Raw genomic sequence first — 19758 nt, forward strand, 5'->3', positions numbered from 1 at the left:
TTTACTCACGAACAAACGAAACACTGAAAAAGCCAAACAAGAACATTTATAAGTTATCAAAGTGACTCATATATCATGTTTAACCCGAGTAGTGAAAGACCGCGGGGGTTTGAAGACGATGTGTCGGCTCAGATATTTGAAGTTTACACAGCTACATTCTCACCTGAAAATATGTTAAAAGTTCTTTTTTTTTGCGACCCAGAAAGAGAAATAAGAGTAATATTAAAACTAAGTAGCTGCAGCCATTGTTGGAAACTGGAATTGGCTCAGCCACGCTATGAACTCTGCAATATGGTTTTTCAGTTTTGTTGTCCAGGTGGAAATTCGGGAGAATGGTGGCTCCGGGATTCTCCCGGAAAAATCGGGAGGGTTGGCATGTTTGGTTGTGGCAACATGTCAAACACCTCAAAGTAAATCATATCACAGAATATGAGGCGCGTATGTTGAGACGAATCGCGTCTCTCTAGTTTTTTTTATTTCTATATGATGAACTCTGCATTATTAAGTGATAAGAACAAGTAATCTGATGTCCTGTAATCATTATGATGCTATAATTTGAGATACAATAAATAAAATACGATTTTTTTGTATAAAGTAGGGGAGACCGGGGATAGTTGTAACGTGGGTCAGTTGTAACACTTCCAATTTCTCCAATCAGGGCTAAGTTTCAAATGATGTGACTCATCCTGTGCATGCCCAGTTCAGTTCTGCTATCACATGTGAAAAATCAGCACATTTTGTTAAACACAGACAATTTAACACCAAAAAAAGTAATTTGTATGCCAAAAAGTAAGTTTTTCTACTTCATTTCAATTTCTAATAGCATTATCTGCTTTTCAGTTAAACTCATCAAACCTAAATTATGTTATTTGTATGTCTATGGGGATATATTCTGTGTAGGTCTTTAGTGCTAATGTTTTAGCCGTTGGCTGTAATGTTAGCTAGTTCATGGCTATAGGAGTCTGGGTCAGTTGTAACAGCAACAGTCTGGGTTAGTTGTAACAATAATGCAGATGTTACAACTTGCCACACTATTACTTTAACTTATATTAAACAAGTTTGTGAACGACATCAGCAGAGAGAGGTTCACTGGTCGCTTTTGTATATGCGGTTAATGCTATTGGCAACACAATTCCTCCACTGTTTGTGTTCCCACACATACATTATGCAGACCTCTGTGTCAGAGATGGACCAGTAGGAAGTACTGGTAGTGGAAATAAATCAGGATGGGTGCAAGAAACAGATTTCCTCATCTTTCTGAAGCACTCTGCAATCCACACCAAGATAAGCCATGATAAAAAGTAATGGAATTGCGATGCTGGTGAACAACTACATTTTTTCAGCTTCATTGTTATGTTCAAAATTGGTGCAAGAGTTGTAGGTTATAATGCCCACTGAGCCAATGAGGCCAAACTCAAGGAAGACCAACCAAAATTAATGAAATATTCAGTTGCAGAAAATTCCAGAATTTGTCTTTTTTGGGGGGTTGGAATATGTTCAAAAGCTAGATTTCTGCATTCTGTCACACACACACACAATTACATAAATGGCTCTAAGTGCATTCATGTGTTGAATAAACAAAGATTACATGTTAATGTTTTGTTAGTACCCTTATTTCATTGTGTTACATTTCACCCCGGGATATGTTACAACTAACCCAGACTATGGGGTTAATTGTAACATTTCACTCTTTGTGTTTGAGGCCATACCATGCAATGGGTAATTGTGCTGCGGAGAAAATAGCTGCACTATTTAATAGCTGAGACATGTAAATACTTTGCATTACATTTTGAATCCACTACCTTAAAAGATCTCCAATTTACAGACAGAAATGTCAAAAATGTTACAACTATCCCCGGTCTCCCCTACTTGGTATCGGATAGGAAAGGAAATCAGTGGAGCTGCACTGCTCAAACACCTCTTATCTCCAAACTAAACTCTCAGCGCCCTGAACTTGTTTATTGATTAAACTTACGATAAAACATTACAAATACACTTACTCAGCAGTGGCGTGTTGTAATGCAGTGTATCGCCGCATGGTGGCGTCTCTTGTGTCATGACTGGTAGGTCACCCTCGTTTTTATTCTTCTTCGTTGTGTACGTGTCACACAGTGGAAATTTGTGTTTTTATGTTTTATCAATCTGTGTATTGGTACATAGTGTTGATTTTATTTGCATGATTTTATTGTGATATTTATATTGCATGTTTGTTTATATTTATACGGCATGGTTTTATCCTCATATTTATATTATGTGTGTTAATGTTGTACCATGTTCCTTTAATTCACTGGACTAAACAGACAATTGTAGGCACCTGTGAGGTGGGGGCGTTCCCCAAGGTGGCCTATCAGCCGCCAGGTTGACCTGTTAAAGGGGATAGCGAGCGCAGAGACAAAGAGAGGAGTGACGCACGAAAGGTGGGCAGGAGAAAAAGGAACGCGTGCAAGCCCGCACGTGTGTGGAAGGAACTGCTGCCTGACTGTGGGGTGCCGCGAGTCGTTCGGCGATCCAGTCCCAACGCAGGAACAGCAACAGTGGGTGGCGATGGCTGCAATGCACAACAGGGCAGGGATGCCCTTCTGCCTGCATCTGACGGTGAGACGAGGGAGGCCATGTTCAAGTGTGGAGTGGGGCGGGACTGTGCGGCGACGCGCTGTCAGGAGGAGACAGGTCTGCGAAAGGAGCCTCCTCCCTGGTCTACTGCTGACGAGTTTTATCATACCGGAAGAGAAGTTCCTCTCCTGTCTCTTTCAGATAAGGACCATTCGCCCATGTGTGGCTGGACTGTGGGATTATGGGACTATGGGAGGGTAATCTTGGCATATGGAAAACATGTTTTAGCCTTGTTTTAATAGTGTATAGTTATTTCTGCCGGCAGGGTTTTTAGCGGGTTGCAAACACTATTCTTATTGTATACGGGGAATTTTAACTTGTATTTGTGACTCTGGCTGTGTTTTCTTATGAAAATAAAGGGTGTTTGAAGCCAGCTTAGTTTCTGTGCCCTGAGCGCTGACCCGCTCACTCCTTTCTGCTTGTATGTATAAAGAGGTGGTGGTGAAGATTTAGGTCCACCAGTCATAGCGGCTACATACGCGGACTAGTGTGCTCTCGTGTGTGGTAGAGCTGGCGCTTTTATTTTTGATATTTGAAATAAATGAGTACTTGTGGAAAGTTAGAAGTTGTTGCTCATTCGCTATCCACCTGCACACATCTGCAGCTGGCGTCGTCTCCACCGCATGTTACAAAGTGTGACTTTCACCAGGTAACGTGGACATTTTTCCTGAATCAGCAGTAGGCGTGTTCAGGTAAAATGAGGGTTCAGAGCTTATCGCTGTTGTCATGAGGAAAATGTCGGCTCATTATTTACCTCATTACCATCAAATGATTCAGATGAACACCATCACCCTCAGCCGACAGTTCTACTCTGGCTGAGGATCTAAATCTCTTTTATGCCCGTTTTGACAGGGAGAACACCGACCCTGTCCTGTCCCCTCTCCCCTCAACCGACCCTGCTCCGGTCCTGAGCACTCATGAGCTGAGGCGTGTGTTCCGGAGCATTAACACCAGGAAGGCGGCCGGGCCGGATGGAGTGCTGGGCCGGGTGCTAAAAGACTGTGCTGCGGACCTGGCGGACGTCTTCACCTCTATATATAACACCTCGTTGTCCTGTTCACTGGTACCATCCTGTTTCAAAGCAGCAACCATCGTTCCCATCCCAAAACAGTCAAATGTCACATGTCTGAACGATTTCAGACCTGTGGCACTCACCCCCATTCCCGCCAAATGCCTGGAGAGACTGGTCATTAAACACATCAGAGCTGCTTTTCCACCATCCCTGGACTCGCACCAGTTTGCATACAGGGAGAACCGGTCAACCGAGGATGCGATCGCCACAGTGCTGCACACATTACTGAAGCACTTGGAACACAGGAACACCTATGCACGGCTCCTCTTTGTAGACTACAGCTCGGCTTTTAATACCATCCGGCCATACAAACTCCGTCCCAAACTCCACCAACTGGGACTTAACTCCTCTCTGTGCAACTGGATTGTGGACTTCCTCACTAACCGTAGACAGAGTGTCAGAGTGGGTAAGAACACCTCTTCCACCCTTGTGGTCAACACCGGTGCCCCTCAGGGGTGTGTTCTGAGCCCTCTGCTATACACTCTCTTCACCCATGACTGTATTTCCTCCTGCGCGTCCAATCTCATTGTTAAGTTTGCAGATGACACTACAGTGCTCGGACTTATATCCAACAATGATGAGACAAACTATAGGACAGAGGTGCAACAACTAGAGTCATGGTGCCACGACAATAACTTGGTCTTAAACACCAAAAAGACCAAGGAGATCATTGTAGATTTCCGGAAGAGGGGCCATAACAACCATCTGCCTCTCTTCATTGGCAGTGAGGCGGTGGAGAGGGTGAGCAGTTTTAAATTCTTGGGGGTAACTGTGACCGAGGACCTGTCCTGGGGCAACCATATCACCTCAGTTGTACGGAAGGCCCAACAGCACCTCTACTACCTGAGGAGACTGCGGAGCGCACACATTCCCAGATCTCTGATGTTGAACTTCTACAACTGTGCCATCAGCAGCGTTCTGACGTATGGATTTCTAGTGTGGTTCCCCAGCTGCACCAAGGCCGATCAGCAAGCACTCCAGCGGGTGGTGAAAGAAGCTGGCAGAATTATTGGAACAAGTCTGCCAGAGATCAGTAATATCTTCCCCACTCGCTGTCTGAGGAGGGTGCACAGTATCCTGCGGGACCAACATCACCCTGCGCGCCACCTTTTCCATCTGCTGCCCTCAGGGAGAAGGTACAGGTCTATACAGGCCAGAACATCCAGACTGGCCAACAGAGAGTTCAGGAGCCTCACAGCCTGTGGATACAGGCTGTGAGGCTCCTGAACTCTCTGCCCCCCTCTCACGGACAATAACCATATCCAACTTCTTAATAGCAATGAACTGGTCTGCATTGGTGCATCATATCTTTATTCTCTTCCCCCTCCTGCCCCCCCCCCCCCCCCCCCTCTTTCTTAAATAGATAACTATCATATCTGATATCATATCTCACAGTACAATAATATTGAATGGGTTGCATTGTTGTATTTTGTCATGTTTCTCAGGTCTTTGTCTGAATTTCTACGAACATTATTGCTAAGGATTGTCTTATTGCATTGGAGTCACACTGGGTTAAATATGTACACTTGGGTTTTAAGGGGTATTTATTATTTTCTTCTTTTTTTTGGGTTGTATGGAAGCCCCAAACGCAATTTCATTGTTCTTGACAATGACAATAAATAAATAAATACTAAATACTAAATATGCACCAAACTATGAAAAACATTGGATTACAGGAAAACTCGATGCATGCTCAATAACCCAGGCTAAGAAATCCCACAAATGATTTCTGATCATCTGGACGCAGTAATTTCAGTTTCACATTCTGCAATTCTTCCTGATGTTCATGAACCACAAAAATGCTTTAAAATTTTAGCCATCAAAAAATCAAGAATAAATTCTCTCTGAGAATGTGTATTTCTTATCCTCATCAGATAAAGAATTTAGATGCTCTTAAACCTGCAGACCCTCCCCCAGGAAGAGCGAGACTCTTTCCCAGAGATCTGAGTCCAGTTTGTGGTTTTGAACCCATTGATGTCTAATCTCAAACGTTAACCTCTCTAGATCATATTATCGCTGCAGCTTCAGTAATATACTCCAACAAGATGTGTACGACCTTAATAAAATAGAGAAGTTGAAGTTTTCTCAATAAGCCTCAAATCCTGGTTCAGGGGTGATGTATGTCATTTAGACCACAAACACCACAGAAGAAGAACATTAAACGTTAGCAAGATACATTTATTGGGATTTATTTAAGAAGAATAGTGCATGTTTGTAAGCATCCTTATAAAAATATATGTCAAACATGTTGAGTGCTTATTCACATAGTCCTGCCTGTAGCGATTTGTGAAATGTCCATAGACGAACTCAAAACAACACAAAGTGGGCATGAAACACTACACTACATGTATTAAGGCTGATTTACATCATGGAGCCTTGCTCTAAAAAACTTAGATTTATCGCTCTCTGTAAAGCATAGCGTGGATTTAATAAGTGTTTAAAAGATGTTTAGTCTCAGTACAGAATGTGATGTGCTCTATAAACCCTAACATTACAGCCAACAGGATGCAGATGACACCCAGCTCTATCTGTCCATGAAGCCAGATAACACACACCAATTAGCTAAACTGCAGGAATGTCTTAAAGACATAAAGACCTGGATGGCCGCTAACTTTCTGCTTCTTAATTCAGATAAAACTGAGGTTATTGTACTCGGCCCTGAAAATCTTAGAAATATGGTATCTAACCAGATTCTTACTCTGGATGGCATTACCTTGGCCTCCAGTAACACTGTGAGGAACCTTGGAGTCATTTTTGACCAGGATATGTCCTTCAACGCTCATATTAAACAAATATGTAAGACTGCTTTCTTCCATTTGTGCAACATCTTTAAAGTTAGAAATATCCTGTCTCAGAGTGATGCTGAAAAACTAGTTCATGCATTTATTACTTCCACGCTGGACGACTGTAATTCATTATTGTCCTGCTCCTCACATACAAGGTCTTAAATAATCAGGCCCCGTCTTATCTTAATGACCTTGTAGTACCATATCACCCTATTAGAGCACTTCGCTCTCGCTCTGCAGGCCTACTTGTTGTTCCTAGAGTATTTAAAAGTAGAATGGGAGGCAGAGCCTTCAGTTTTCAGGCCCCTCTTCTGTGGAACCAGCTTCCAGTTTGGATTCGGGAGACAGACACTATCTCTACTTTTGAGATTAGGCTTCAAACTTTCCTTTTTGCTAAAGCATATAGTTAGGGCTGGACCAGGTGACCCTGAATCCTCCCTTAGTTATGCTGCAATAGACGTAGGCTGCCGGGGGATTCCCATGATGCATTGAGTTTTTCCTTTCCAGTCACCTTTCTCACTCACTATGTATTAACAGACCTCTCTGCATTGAATCATATCTGTTATTAACCTCTGTCTCTCTTCCACAGCATGTCTTTATCTTGTCTTCCTTCTCTCACCCCAACAGGCCGCAGCAGATGGCCCCGCCCCTCCCTGAGCCTGGTTCTGCCGGAGGTTTCTTCCTGTTAAAAGGGAGTTTTTCCTTCCCACTGTCACTAAAGTGCTTGCTCATAGGAGGTCATATGATTGTTGGGTTTTTCTCTGTATCTATTATAGGTTATACTGTACAATATAAAGCGCACTGAGGCGACTTTTGTTGGGATTTGGCGCTATATAAATAAAATTGAATTGAATTGAATGTGATCATGTGGTTGTAGGAACGCTCCTCTTCCTCAGAGGATCCACCTGTGCTTCCTCTCCTCTCTCCTCCACCTGTTACAGTGAGGGAACGTCCTCCATGATGGAGGAGCTGCTGGAAAGTGCTGAGAGTTTCCTCCAGAGTGAGACCTCTGTCACAGTTCAGAGGATCTACGGCAGCAGAGACCTTCATGGACACTAAAAGTCTCAAACACACAACAACAACATCACACTGACTCCACTCTGACATCACTGATCAATAATCAAAGAACACACAGATCAAACTGATTGATCAGCCATCAGAGGAGTCGGATCAATGGAGCTGCTTCTGTTCCTGATGTCCCCTGTTTGATCCTGGACCTGAACTCTCCCTGCAGAGGAGACACAAGACAGTCAGAGACACACACACACACACACACACACACACACACACACACACACACACACACACACACACAAACCTTTGACTTTGAGCAGCACAGTTTTGTATCTGTAGATCTGTGTGCTGTCCACTTCACATCTGTATTCTCCACTGTCTCCATCTGTGGGGTGTTTCAGGGTCAGACTGAGGTCTCCAGTTCTCAGCAGGTCTTCATTCATCTGTATTCGGTCCACATAAACTTGGTCCTGTTTGTCAGGCTGGTCAGAGCCGTTTTGATACACATAAACGGTCCTAAATGGTTCATAGTGTCTCCACTCCACTTTAGCATCTTCAGGCAGGTTTTCTGTATTTATAAAGGGCAGCTGGACAGACTCCACCCCCTCCTCCACCTCCACCTGACAGACTGAGAGGACAACAAACACAACATGACAGACAGCAGCAGGTTTCAGAGTTGCAAGAGTGCTCAAGGACGTCCTACCATTTATTAATCATATTTGAATCATATCTATCTAATAGTCACTCATTTGTTCATGCAAAGTTTCACAGGGTTCAGTCCCAGGACCAGTTCTATTAACACATGCTTCCCTTAGACAGTTTCATCAGAAGACATAGCATACATTTTCACGGCTATGCAGATGACACCCAGCTCTATGAAGCCAGATAACACACACCAATTAGAAAAACTGCAGGAATGTCTAAAAGACATAAAGACCTGGATGGCTGCTAACTTTCTGCTTAGGTTACTGTACTTCTTGGAAATATGTTACTCACCAGCTTACTCTGTAAGACTAGTACCATTTAATTTAATTGCTATAGAAGTTGTTTGAAATTATTTTTGATCAAATCAAAATGAATTGCTGACCAGGTTTGAGAGCCGATTATGTAATATGCAGTTTGTTTGTAACAGATCTTAGAGGCACGCGCTAAGGACAGGGGAACCTCCAGAATTTTTCCATAGGGGTGAATATTTATGGGGGCCACAAAAATATTTTTCAAGATTTCTGAAAAACTTCAGGACTGAAGTTTTAAGTGCACATCATTGTTTTATATGTGAAACTTTCTGCCATGAGGGGATTATTATGGAAACCCAGCTCCAGAGACTGTAATCCCAGCTTCCACCCACCATCTAGACACACCTCACCTGTCATCTCTGGCTCCACATCCTTACAACTGTGCCCCATCTCCACTTTAGTCTCTGGTAAAGAGGGTGGGCTGGCTTAACCTGTGGCCAGCCACCCTCTCACCAGACCAATAGCCAGGCTGCCCTCTGTCTCCTTCCGCACCCTTGCACCAATTCACCAGCTTCTTTCATAGACAGCCCAAGGCTACAGGTGGGCCCTGCCTGTGCTAACATCAGCAGGTGCTCAGGGTGAGGAACAGAAACAGGATATGAGCCCTGTGTAGCCCCAGCAGGAGCAATCAGAGATCCCTGAGAAACCTGTGTAACCTGAGAATCAGGTGCATCTAGGTCCAAGCTAGTAACAGATTTTGTCTGCTGACGCTGGGTCCCTGGTGTCAGCTTTTGCCCTGGTCAACACAAAAACTTTTTTTGGTCTTGCCCTGCCCAAGTCTCTGCTTGCAAGCCCTGCTTGTCAGAGGAGACAGCATGACCAAATGAGGGTACCGATCTGTCTAAACCCAATCCTGAGGGTCCTCGGTCGCCTGAGCCTGGGTGTCCTGGACCATCTCGAGGTGAAAAGAAGAAATGGCAATTCATACACAAAATATTTTGCCCCCTGTTTTTGTGGTTAAATCTGCTGATAAGTATTCAAAATTAATGAAAGCATATGTATTTTATTCAGTTGGAGGTCTTCCAGTACCAAATCCTGGTGTTTGATGGAAAGCAGTTCACCTACAGTATAAACAGACCATAACCATGATAATAACCAACCAGCTGTGCTTTCCAAGGATGGATGCATGATGTGCAATGTAAATGCTTTTAGCTCTCTAAGAGTGTAGGTTATTATCAGGTGTTTGGAAAAGAAATAAAAAGCAAAAAACAACAACCCCACCAAAACAAAGCAAAGCAAAATCTAAATCATTTCAGTGGCCAAACCACAAATAATATGAGAAAGTAACATGATGCATTAGAGCAGTATATTTTTGTGCAGTTGATATTTTATACCTTTTAATGAGTGAAAATAACGTAAACCAGAAAAGCTAATTCATTCAGTACAGTGTGAAATTCTTTTTTTAATAATAACTGTATTAAATCCCTGTATTTTCTCATAAATGTGGTAAGCAGTTGTTTTTTAAATAATCAGTTGCTGACCTTTGACCTTTAGCTGCACATTTCTCTGTCCTGTTTCTTCTTTCCCATCACTGATGGAGCAGGTGTAGACGCCGCTGTCAATCAGGTCTGGTATTCTCAGAGTGAGGCTGAAGTCTGAAGTCTCCAGAGCATCAGGCCTCATTGATGTGCGCCCGCTGTAGCGGAGGTTCAGCTTTTTGAGATCATCACCTTCTTCTCGTCGCAGGTGGACAAACGTGGGACTGAGATCACTGCGAGTCCACATCACTGTGGGATTTTTCTCAGGAATAATACCAGAGTACTGACAGGGTAGCAGAACAGACTTTGCCTCCTCATACACCTCCACCACCACAGCCAGGGCATGCTGGGAAACTGTAAGGACACACAAGCAGAAAGACAAATTAACAGCATGCTTTGAGTTTGTGTCAGCATCCACGTGCTGGAATGCAGGTTACCTTATCTGCAACTTCTACACTCAGTCTATCCATGTAATCTAAATTTAATCAGATTGAAATCAAAGAAATTATTTTAAAGAGAAAGTGTTGCATTCTCTGAGGGACCTTTGAAAGGGACCAGAATTTTCATGCAGTGTTGGTGTAATGATGGCAGCATATGACCAACCACAAAAATGAACAGGGTTCATGAAAACTAATCTACGAAGCCAATTTTGGAAAAATCTGAAGGTCTGCAGCTTAAGTTACCACAGAAACAAGTGGAGCTCCTTCACATAACGCACAACGGAGGGTTAAACTCTGCCCAAGATCCTAATCCTGCTTCTCCTGATCAACAAAACGTTAAGCAGAGAATAAAAATTTAGTGTGAAAAGATTCGGTTTCTCTCTCTCCTGGTTTGTTCAACAGTTTTTGATGTAAATGTCTGAGTGAAGCGACGTTCAACGTTCACTCTGAGCTCTGAAGTCTGAGATGCCACTCAGATGACCACTGTGCAAGGAGAAAAAATAAAAAAATAAATATCCTGTTGAATCAGAAATGTGTAATTAAACAGCTGAAAAGGTCAAAAGTAATGATCAAACAGTTCAGCTGTAACAGCTGCTGCACAGAAACCCTTAAAGCTGATGTGCAATTCATGCACAAAACATTATTAGTGAAATGTACAGGTGGTCCTGTCACAAATACAAACACAAGCAAACCAAACAACTGCCTCTTAAATTGTATTACAAATAAACACAGTTTGCAGAAGTCTACGAGGACAAAGCTTCTTTTCTAAACGTGGCAGTACAGGTCACATGACTTCTGGAACAATGTCCTTTGGAGGAAGCGCACCAGCAAATCTACATGTCTGAATCTCTGAAGGAGAAAAGAATCAAGATTTTGCAATGGGTCAGTCAAAGTCCAGACCATAACCCAACTGAAATGCTGTGGTGGAACTAAGAGAGAGCTTTGCATAAACAAATGTCCAAAAACCTCAATGAACTGAAGCAATGTTGTACAGCAGAGTGGGCCAACTGTTCTTTTTACAGGGATGATTAGAAATAACTATATCACAGGTGTTTGACAAAGTTTATATATACAGATCAGGCTGAATGAAACAGCTACCAACAAGAGTGTGAGAGAGTTCAAGTGCTGTGTATTCTGATCTGTGTGCCTTGACTGGAAAACCAGTTGTAACATGAGCTCATCTGAAAGCCACCAAGAAGAATCCAGAGATTTGAAAGTTGCTGCTTTGGATTGTTAGTTTGATCTGAATCAGAATCCAGTGTTTGATGGAAATCTCCTCCTGCTGCACTTCAACACATTAAAGAGAGAGAGATGAAAGAAAAGCTGATGATGAGAGCAGAGAGAGGAAGGTGTACTTACCGTGCAGGAGGATCACAAACACCACAAACATCTTCATGTTCCTGTCAAACTCAGAGACTCTTTAAAAGCCCTTCAGGACATCAGCTCACAGCAGCTTCACTTTCCTCTGCTGATCATCTACTGACACTCTCACACTGCTCACACTGACACTGTGAACCACACAAAGTTTCACACTTCAGTGAGGGAGGACGTCTGTTGCTCAGATCATTCCAACAGAAACTTTAACCTCGATCAGATCGGGGCAGACTGTGAGGAAAGTGAGGAAAAGCAGGAGAAACAAGCTCATTAAATAAGAGACATCAGACAAAGGTCATTTACACTGAAGTCACATCCAACTTTATGAAGAAGCCAGCAATAAAATCTGAATCGTGTGGAGGAAAAATCTAACGTGAATGAATTTTGGTGTTTGAGCTAAAATATTTTCCCTTCACTGAGTTTACAGTTAGAGTCCATACAATAAATACTCATAATAATAATACTGTATATGAGTGTTTTACAGGACTAACACTGTGAGTTCAGCTGCTGCCACCAACTTTTATGACATGTCACATTCTCCTGTAAAACACACTCTTATCTCTTTATCAATAAAATGAACCGAACTTTGACCTTTAGGATGTTTATCCTTTGCACTACTAAACCTAAGGTCTGCAGCCAGACTGGATGAATAATAACAGAAGCAGAGGACGAGGATGAATACAGGACTTACCTCATTTGTGCATTTAACCTGAAACTTTGTGTGCAGTCCACATTAGACACTGAGGGCGGCTCTGAGGCCCATTCATTAAGGATCCATCAATTTTCAACAAACTGAAAGTGTTTCAGACTACATCTGAAAAGAAGTTATGAAGATTATTAATTCAATTCTATTTTTCTTAAACAAAGGAAAAAAACACAGCCAGAAAGAATAAACACATCAGTAAACTTCAAATAAAGACATTAAAAAAGGAATGAAGGACTTGTGATGCTGCTGTTGGTCTCGCTAAATGGTCAAAATAATGAAGGCTGTTCTTTCTGAGCCCAGGACAAAGAATCCTAGAAAAACAGGAAGTGATGAGTTCTAAATGAAAGTCAAACAGTCTGAATGTGTGATGGCGATGTTGAGATTAGCTCTATTTAAAAAAACAAACTGTATCCGTAAAATGAGAGAAACTAAAAAAGACTGCACAGGTCTGCAGTAGTGGAGAGGTTAAACTGCACACAGAAAGATGTTCACACGTCGCAACAGAAGCTGCATTTCCTCTTAATATGAGTGTTTAAAAAAGAAAACCACTCAATAAAAGGAAAGTCGCTCTGCGTTGTGGTTCTAATAGTTTTCTTCCCCCTAAAACTCTTTAACCTTGATGACATGTTACATCTACTTTGAGGTTTAGAAACAAATCTTTGGTGCTCAGATAATCAGCTTTTAGCCTCAAATTAAGACAAAGCAAAAAGTTTTGTGTAGGACTTTAGCTCTGACCAGTAAGCTTGTACTTTAAAAAACAAACAAACTAGTCTTTTTTTTTTAATTTGGCAGAGTTTAAAAGAGTAAATTTTGCTTGTCCCTCTACAAATCACTTTCTATATTTTGAAAGTACAGTGGTATTCATATCATATGCTATCTGCTTAGCAGGTTAATTAATTAAATTGACAGAAAAGGGGTTCTGTAAACTGTGCATATGCTACAAGCTGATTAGCTGACAAGTGGAACAGCTGTGTGTTTGTTTCAAGGTGACCAGCAGCTGACTCCACCCAAAGGAAGTGACCTCACCCCTGTTTTATTCATTGGAACAGGATGATGAAAAGCTGTGAGCGAGCGTTTTGAGATGTAAACACTCACTCAAGAAGAAAAAAACTGGATCAGACTAAAAGTTAGCCAGTTGTTTTTATTTTCACTTATTTAACAGGATGGCTCATTTCAATAAAATCAATATGAAACAGTAGAAGATGGAAACCTGCCAGATTTGAGCTAAACTGCTCATTTCCATGTGTCGTCCATGGGCAGGTCACATGACTCTATCCAACATACAAAGACACACAAGAAAAGCCAGAGAAACAAAGACAAATCCAAACAATCCATCATACTGAGTCAAAGTGATCACAGGTCTGCTTGTTGGAAATTACATTAAACGTTACACAAAGAACAAAAAAGAAGTAAACTTCATAAAAACTTCACAAATGATGCTTTAAATGAAAAATAAATCCGTGTAAATAATTCAACAGGTCACATGTTAGAACCACCTTAACTAAACTCTGTAGCCGGTCACTGTGGTTTGTCCCAGCAGCTCTTAGGAAACAAACTGCTAACTTCAGTGTCAGCACACACTGTTAGTAAACTATGCAACACTGAATTCAGGTTTCAGTTGTGTTAAGTTGTGAAGTTGTGATGAAAGTCTTCTTACTGACACAGGTAGGATGGTCAGGCGTCCTCTGTTCCTTCACCGTTCATGAACTGTCACTTATAAAATGCTGCCAAACATCAACTACACTCAATAACTAAACGTGTGCAGGTTAAAGTGATGGACGCCCAGATCTGCACTCCAAATACAAACAGACTAAAGGTGTTTCCTTCAGAAACAAAGACAATATTTACAAAGGTCTCACAGGTAAATTGTGAGCGATCACAGCAGCATCTCATCCTGACTAACAGCTTTTAGATGCAGGGAGAGCGTCGTGGTTCAGAGGTGGTTCAGCAGATGATGAAGGCCTTTCTGTTGCATTGTGTAGTGCTGTGGAGGCCATGATGGTCGACTGGGTCTGCTTCTACTGAACTCACAAACACTTCTGAGGTATTTACACCTGAAGCCTCATTGAATGCGAGTCAGAAACAAACGGCTCAGCTGTGATTAATGGATGTTTCCCTGCATTTCTATTTTCACACAGTTTATTTCTTACAGCAGGAAAACTGAACAGAATGTATGTAAGAGGTCAGAGTGAGGATGACGTCACTTAATACAGGAAATACATGTTTGTCTGTTTTGATGATGAAGGACTTCTTCAGCTCTGTAAACAGCTACACTTGAGAGGACAGAGGTGATTTCATGGATCAATAACAATGTGTTTATCAGCTTTCATCATCGCAGTGCAGACATGACGTCAGATCTATCAGAGTGAAGGCCGTCTCTCTGATGACGTCACAGAGCAGAGTCCTTCTGTCCAATAAAGGATCTCAGATCAGCTGCTGCCATCTTGTGGCCACAGTTGGTTACTGTCTCTGAAAGTTGTCTCATGTTTCCTGTTGTCCTGCTAACAAAGGCTGGAGCTCATCATGCTGAGAGGGCAGCAGCATTTTGTGGCTCTTCACACATGTTCATTATATTCTGATGATCCTGGATGGAGACAAACTACAGATAAGTGTGTTCAGCCCAACTAGTTTATCTCATTACAGCAGTTTGATGTTTCCCTTTGAATCCCCCTGAAGATCCTGACAGTGAAGCACGTACATAATACTCCAGCCTTTCAACTCTGAGCTTATTTAGTTCTATTAATACACTGAAATCTCATTTGTGTCATGAAGAAAGTCTTTAATCAAACAGAATTCAAAGATCAGAAACATTTCATATATGGAGTTAAACATGAATCATTGTTTCAACAACATATTTATTGTTGTCATAAACAGACAAGAAGACAACAACAAACTGCTCCTCCCATTCAACACATGTCAGTCCATATCCCAGCAAACTAAATCATCTCCATTTACACATCAAATAGAAACATGAATCACTTGTAATGATTAGAAACTTGATAGAACTTCAAATCTAGTTTGGGGAGTCATTCAGTGAGAAACAGTGAAATGATTTTCCATGTGAAAAGGTGGACAGCAGAAACAGAAAGAAACAGTGAAACTAAAAGAGAAACAAAGAGCTTTGGAACAACGAGGCAGCAGGAGGACAGCTGCAGTTTAACAGCTTCAACTCACTGACAGGAAACAACATTAGAAACATCATCATCCTCAACTCATCTGCTGCACTGACACTGACACCTTCAACGGACACACCTTCACATCATCAGTGTTAATGTATGGAAACATCCTGTGAGTGAAAGTGTGTGTGAAGGTGTGTATGTGTGTGTTAGTATCAGGATCAGAGAACGACAGCTTTCCTCTGTTCCAGTCCAGATTCACTCTGATCCTCTGGAGCTTCTTCTGGACTGAGAGAGCAGTGGATGGAGCTGATGGTGAGTGTGCTGAGTATTCACCTTTATAGAAACATATTATCCATAATCCAGACCGCATGCTTCCCTTCCTCTGCACAGACTCTGCTAACACACCCAGTACCCACACTGTACTGTCTCCAACTTCAACATCCCAGCTGTGAGTCCCTGAGTTAAAGCCCTCAGAGCCCAGGACAGAGCAGGAATAATCAAACCTCTCTGGATTATCAGGAAGCTGCTGCCTCTCTCCTCCTCGTCTCACACTGGTCAGATCTTCAGACAGGATGAGTTTTGGATGAGCAGTGTTTGGGTCCAGAATGAGAGGAGTGTAGGAGACCATGTCCTTCATGTTGTTCCAGATGTTGAAGGTCAGGTTGCCCAGGTGTTTGGCCTGGTCTATCAGAGCTCCTGAGGGCAGCTGTGGATCATCCAGCAGGGGGCAGCGCTGGACTCTTTCCACTGCAGCCTTGTAGTTGTGCAGGAATGAGACGTCTTCAGCTCTCAGCTCCTCCTCTGTGGCTCTGACTGTGTCTGAAAGAGCTGCTATCTCTCTGCTCAGAGCCTCCATCTTCTCCTCCATCATCCCACTCTTCTGCTCCTCTTCCTCCCTCAGTGCAGCCAGCCTGGCCTCCTCTTCCTCTGCTAGAAACTGGTGAAGCTTCTTAAACTGCTCCTTAATCTGCCTCTCTGTGTGTCGGGCCTGGACCTTAATGTGTTCTGCTGTTTGATCAAACTTCACTTGAACTTCTTCACAAACCTTTAACTTCTTCTTTAAGGGCTCCAGAGTTTCCTGAAGTTCCTTCTTGTGTTGTTGTGCAGCTTCATCGATGGGTCTGAATCTGTGATTGGTGTGTTTTTCTGAGTCTCTGCAGATGTGACACACTGGCTGCTGATGGTCCAGACAGAAGAGTTTGAGTTTCTCAGAGTGCAGACTGCAGAGAGCCTCTGAAGCTCTCTGATCTCTCTCCTGTAAGAACGACTCACACAGGTTCTTTAAAGCCAGATTTAAAGGTGGATCCTTTGAAGATCTTCTCTTACAAACTGGACACTCGTGTGTTGGTCTCTCTCTCCACCATATCTTCAGACAGTCTTTACAGAAGCTGTGGCTACATGACAGAAGAACAGGATCTCTGAAGACCTCCTGACAGACCGGACAGCAGAGATCCTCCTCTGATCTGGAAGCCATTGAGTCTGTGAGTGAAGCTGAAAACAGCAGACAGGAAGTACAGTCAGTCCTGGCTCCCCTCCCTCCTCTACCACCTTCACTGAAACTTGCTTTGAGTCGTGTTTTTGCTCAAACTCACATTCAGTGTGTGGAGCGTCAGCAGCTTGAAGCAGCAGTGTTGGAGTTTTCCACTTTTCTCTCCTGTAGCTGGACTCACTCAGAGGAAGCTGCTAGTTTGGTCGGAGCTCAGTCTGATCGTCTGTGCGTCTCTCTGCACTGAAGAAGAAAAACATCTTGTTTCCTGGTTTTGTTGCATGTAAGTGATGTGAGGGGAGGAGAACAATGTTGTTTTACCTGTAGCCTAGGTGTGCTTCATTCCAGAGTTAGACTTTCATCCTGCCAGCAGCTCAAAAGCTATAAAACAGGTTTTCCTCTATTCCAGCTGCACATGTCACAACATTACTCTTAATTTTAATTACTTTTGTAGAATCTATTTAGACTTTGAAGTAAAACTATCAGATTTCTCACATAACTAAAAGATTTAATTTATTCATCAGTAATCATCAGTGCACCTGACTCACATATTTTGGGTAAAACACACTGCTAACCTCAGTAAGGGCCAGTCAAAACACCCTTTACCTCAGGTCACAAATAAGTACAGTATTAAAGTTCTGTGAGTGATGAGACATTCTGGATGATTTTAGGATGGATTTCTTCATTTTAGCCCTGATTTTGATTTTGCTGTTTTTCCAAATCTTAGACATAATGGAGGATTTCGGAACATAAAACTTACCAGAAAGTGATTATCATCAACAGTTTGGTTGCTGATGTCATAGCTAAATTTAACCCAAAAAAGATGTGACACCAGAAAAAACTGCCAAAAAACTATGCTTGAGACTTGTGTCTTTTAGGGACTTTTCTAACACAAATATCTGCTTTAACTTAAATGAGGACCACGAATGTCCTTTGGAAACTGGTAAATACAATGAACTCTTTGACTAAACATCTGCTTGTGTTAAGGTACGCTTCATGATTTCAAGATTTATTTCTTTTCTCTTGGTGTTCCAGTCCAGTCTTGCTTTTTTCCTGTAAATAAACCTTGTAAGTACTCCAGTACTGAGGCCATTTACGTGAAAAGGGAAAGACCATCTCTGAATTGAGGAGGGAGCCTAAGGGTACATCTGTCACCATCTTACAATGCTGTGATTGCAGCCATTCCCCAACTCTCTGTGAAAGGTACTCATGGCCATTGATCAGTGGTTGTTGATTAATGGTCATGATAATTTGCATAATTAAGATTAAGGAACTGACCTCCCAGCCCATTGTTCCTTCAGCAGGCTGGTTTCAGTCATTATGCAAACATACTCTTTATAAGATTTGGGGAAACCTGCAGTCAGCTGAGACTGAAGAAGTCACTTGGATGAGTAATGAAACGTTTCTCCCACAAAACGCTACGTCCAGATGAACAGAATCAACTTCTGGAGATGTTATTAAGAATCTACATTTTGTATAAAAATATTCTTATCTTTATTTTTTCAGTGTGGAATCTATATAAAAACCATAGAGGCTCTCACTGTTTGCAGGTTGATGGACATTCACTGTTTTTTTGTTTGTTTTTTTACCTGATCCTGGTAAGAAGTGGATCACTTCATATCACTCAGTTAAACCGGATAGGACTTCACTAAACCTCTAATCCTGCCTCTCAGGTCCACTCAGACCTGACATAAATCTCTTCTCTTCATCACATGGAGTACACACGGATGTCCACTGACAATTTACATTTCACATTTTAAGAAACTATAACAGGATCGACTGTTGAACCATCAGGTCTCCAGCTGCCGGTGTCCACAGAAACGATGTCTCTGAACCAGATGAATCTTATCAGTGCCTAATTGTTTCTAATGGGCACATTTTATTTTCCATATGTATATTTCATTTGAAATGACTCACGAAGCTAATTAAAGCTAATGTGTGAAAAGTTAAAGAGGAATTAAAGTAAAACAGCTGAAAAAGTTCTATTAAAGAGAATACATCCTCTTGAACTGCACAGTACAACACTGTAACCAAACGTGTGAACAAACTAAACTTAATGAACAAAGAGAAAAACAGAAACATGGTAAACTATGAAAGATTTTGATAAAGTACGTAGTTATTGAAACTTCCAGCAGTCATATTGTTTGATCTGAATCAGAATCCAGTGTTTGATGGAAATCTCCTCCTGCTGCACTTCAACACATTAAAGAGAGAGAGATGAAAGAAAAGCTGATGATGAGAGCAGAGAGAGGAAGGTGTACTTACCGTGCAGGAGGATCACAAACACCACAAACATCTTCATGTTCCTGTCAAACTCAGAGACTCTTTAAAAGCCCTTCAGGACATCAGCTCACAGCAGCTTCACTTTCCTCTGCTGATCATCTACTGACACTCTCACACTGCTTCACTGTCACAGCTCAGAGTTCAGCTTCACACTTTGTTAAAGCACATCTGTGGAATGAAGTCCGGCCGGCCACAGATCAGACGTTTGTGAGAACGGAGGCAGTGATTTGCTGGTTTACCTGTGGGGGCGTGGCTAACAGAAAAGTGGATGAACAGGATTGAAAGTATGAGGAAACTGCACTCCTCCTCTTATCAGATAAGTTTGTTGATGTTCTTTTACTAAAATGAAAGAGACTTAGTTTCATCACACT

At 42.1% G+C, this 19758-nt stretch overlaps 2 protein-coding genes across 2 annotated transcripts; both read right to left on the bottom strand.

Moving 5' to 3' along the window:
• Window positions 1-9962: 9962 nt before the first annotated feature.
• Window positions 9963-12120, bottom strand: LOC143416761 (uncharacterized). The gene is made up of 2 exons (XM_076882283.1): window positions 11779-12120; window positions 9963-10333 (listed from the first exon to the last, which is right to left on the bottom strand). Exons 1-2 carry the CDS (start codon window positions 11813-11815, stop codon window positions 9963-9965), a joined length of 408 nt encoding a protein of 135 aa, XP_076738398.1. The 5' UTR covers window positions 11816-12120.
• A 3134-nt stretch (window positions 12121-15254) lies between these two features.
• Window positions 15255-19563, bottom strand: LOC143414492 (nuclear factor 7, ovary-like). Its single transcript, XM_076878962.1, has 2 exons — window positions 17211-19563; window positions 15255-17109 (listed from the first exon to the last, which is right to left on the bottom strand). Exon 2 carries the CDS (start codon window positions 17090-17092, stop codon window positions 15707-15709), a length of 1386 nt encoding a protein of 461 aa, XP_076735077.1. The 5' UTR covers window positions 17093-17109; window positions 17211-19563; the 3' UTR covers window positions 15255-15706.
• Window positions 19564-19758: the final 195 nt, after the last annotated feature.

This window comes from Maylandia zebra, linkage group LG3, assembly GCF_041146795.1.
Source record: "Maylandia zebra isolate NMK-2024a linkage group LG3, Mzebra_GT3a, whole genome shotgun sequence".
NCBI classification, from domain to species: Eukaryota; Metazoa; Chordata; class Actinopteri; order Cichliformes; family Cichlidae; genus Maylandia; species Maylandia zebra.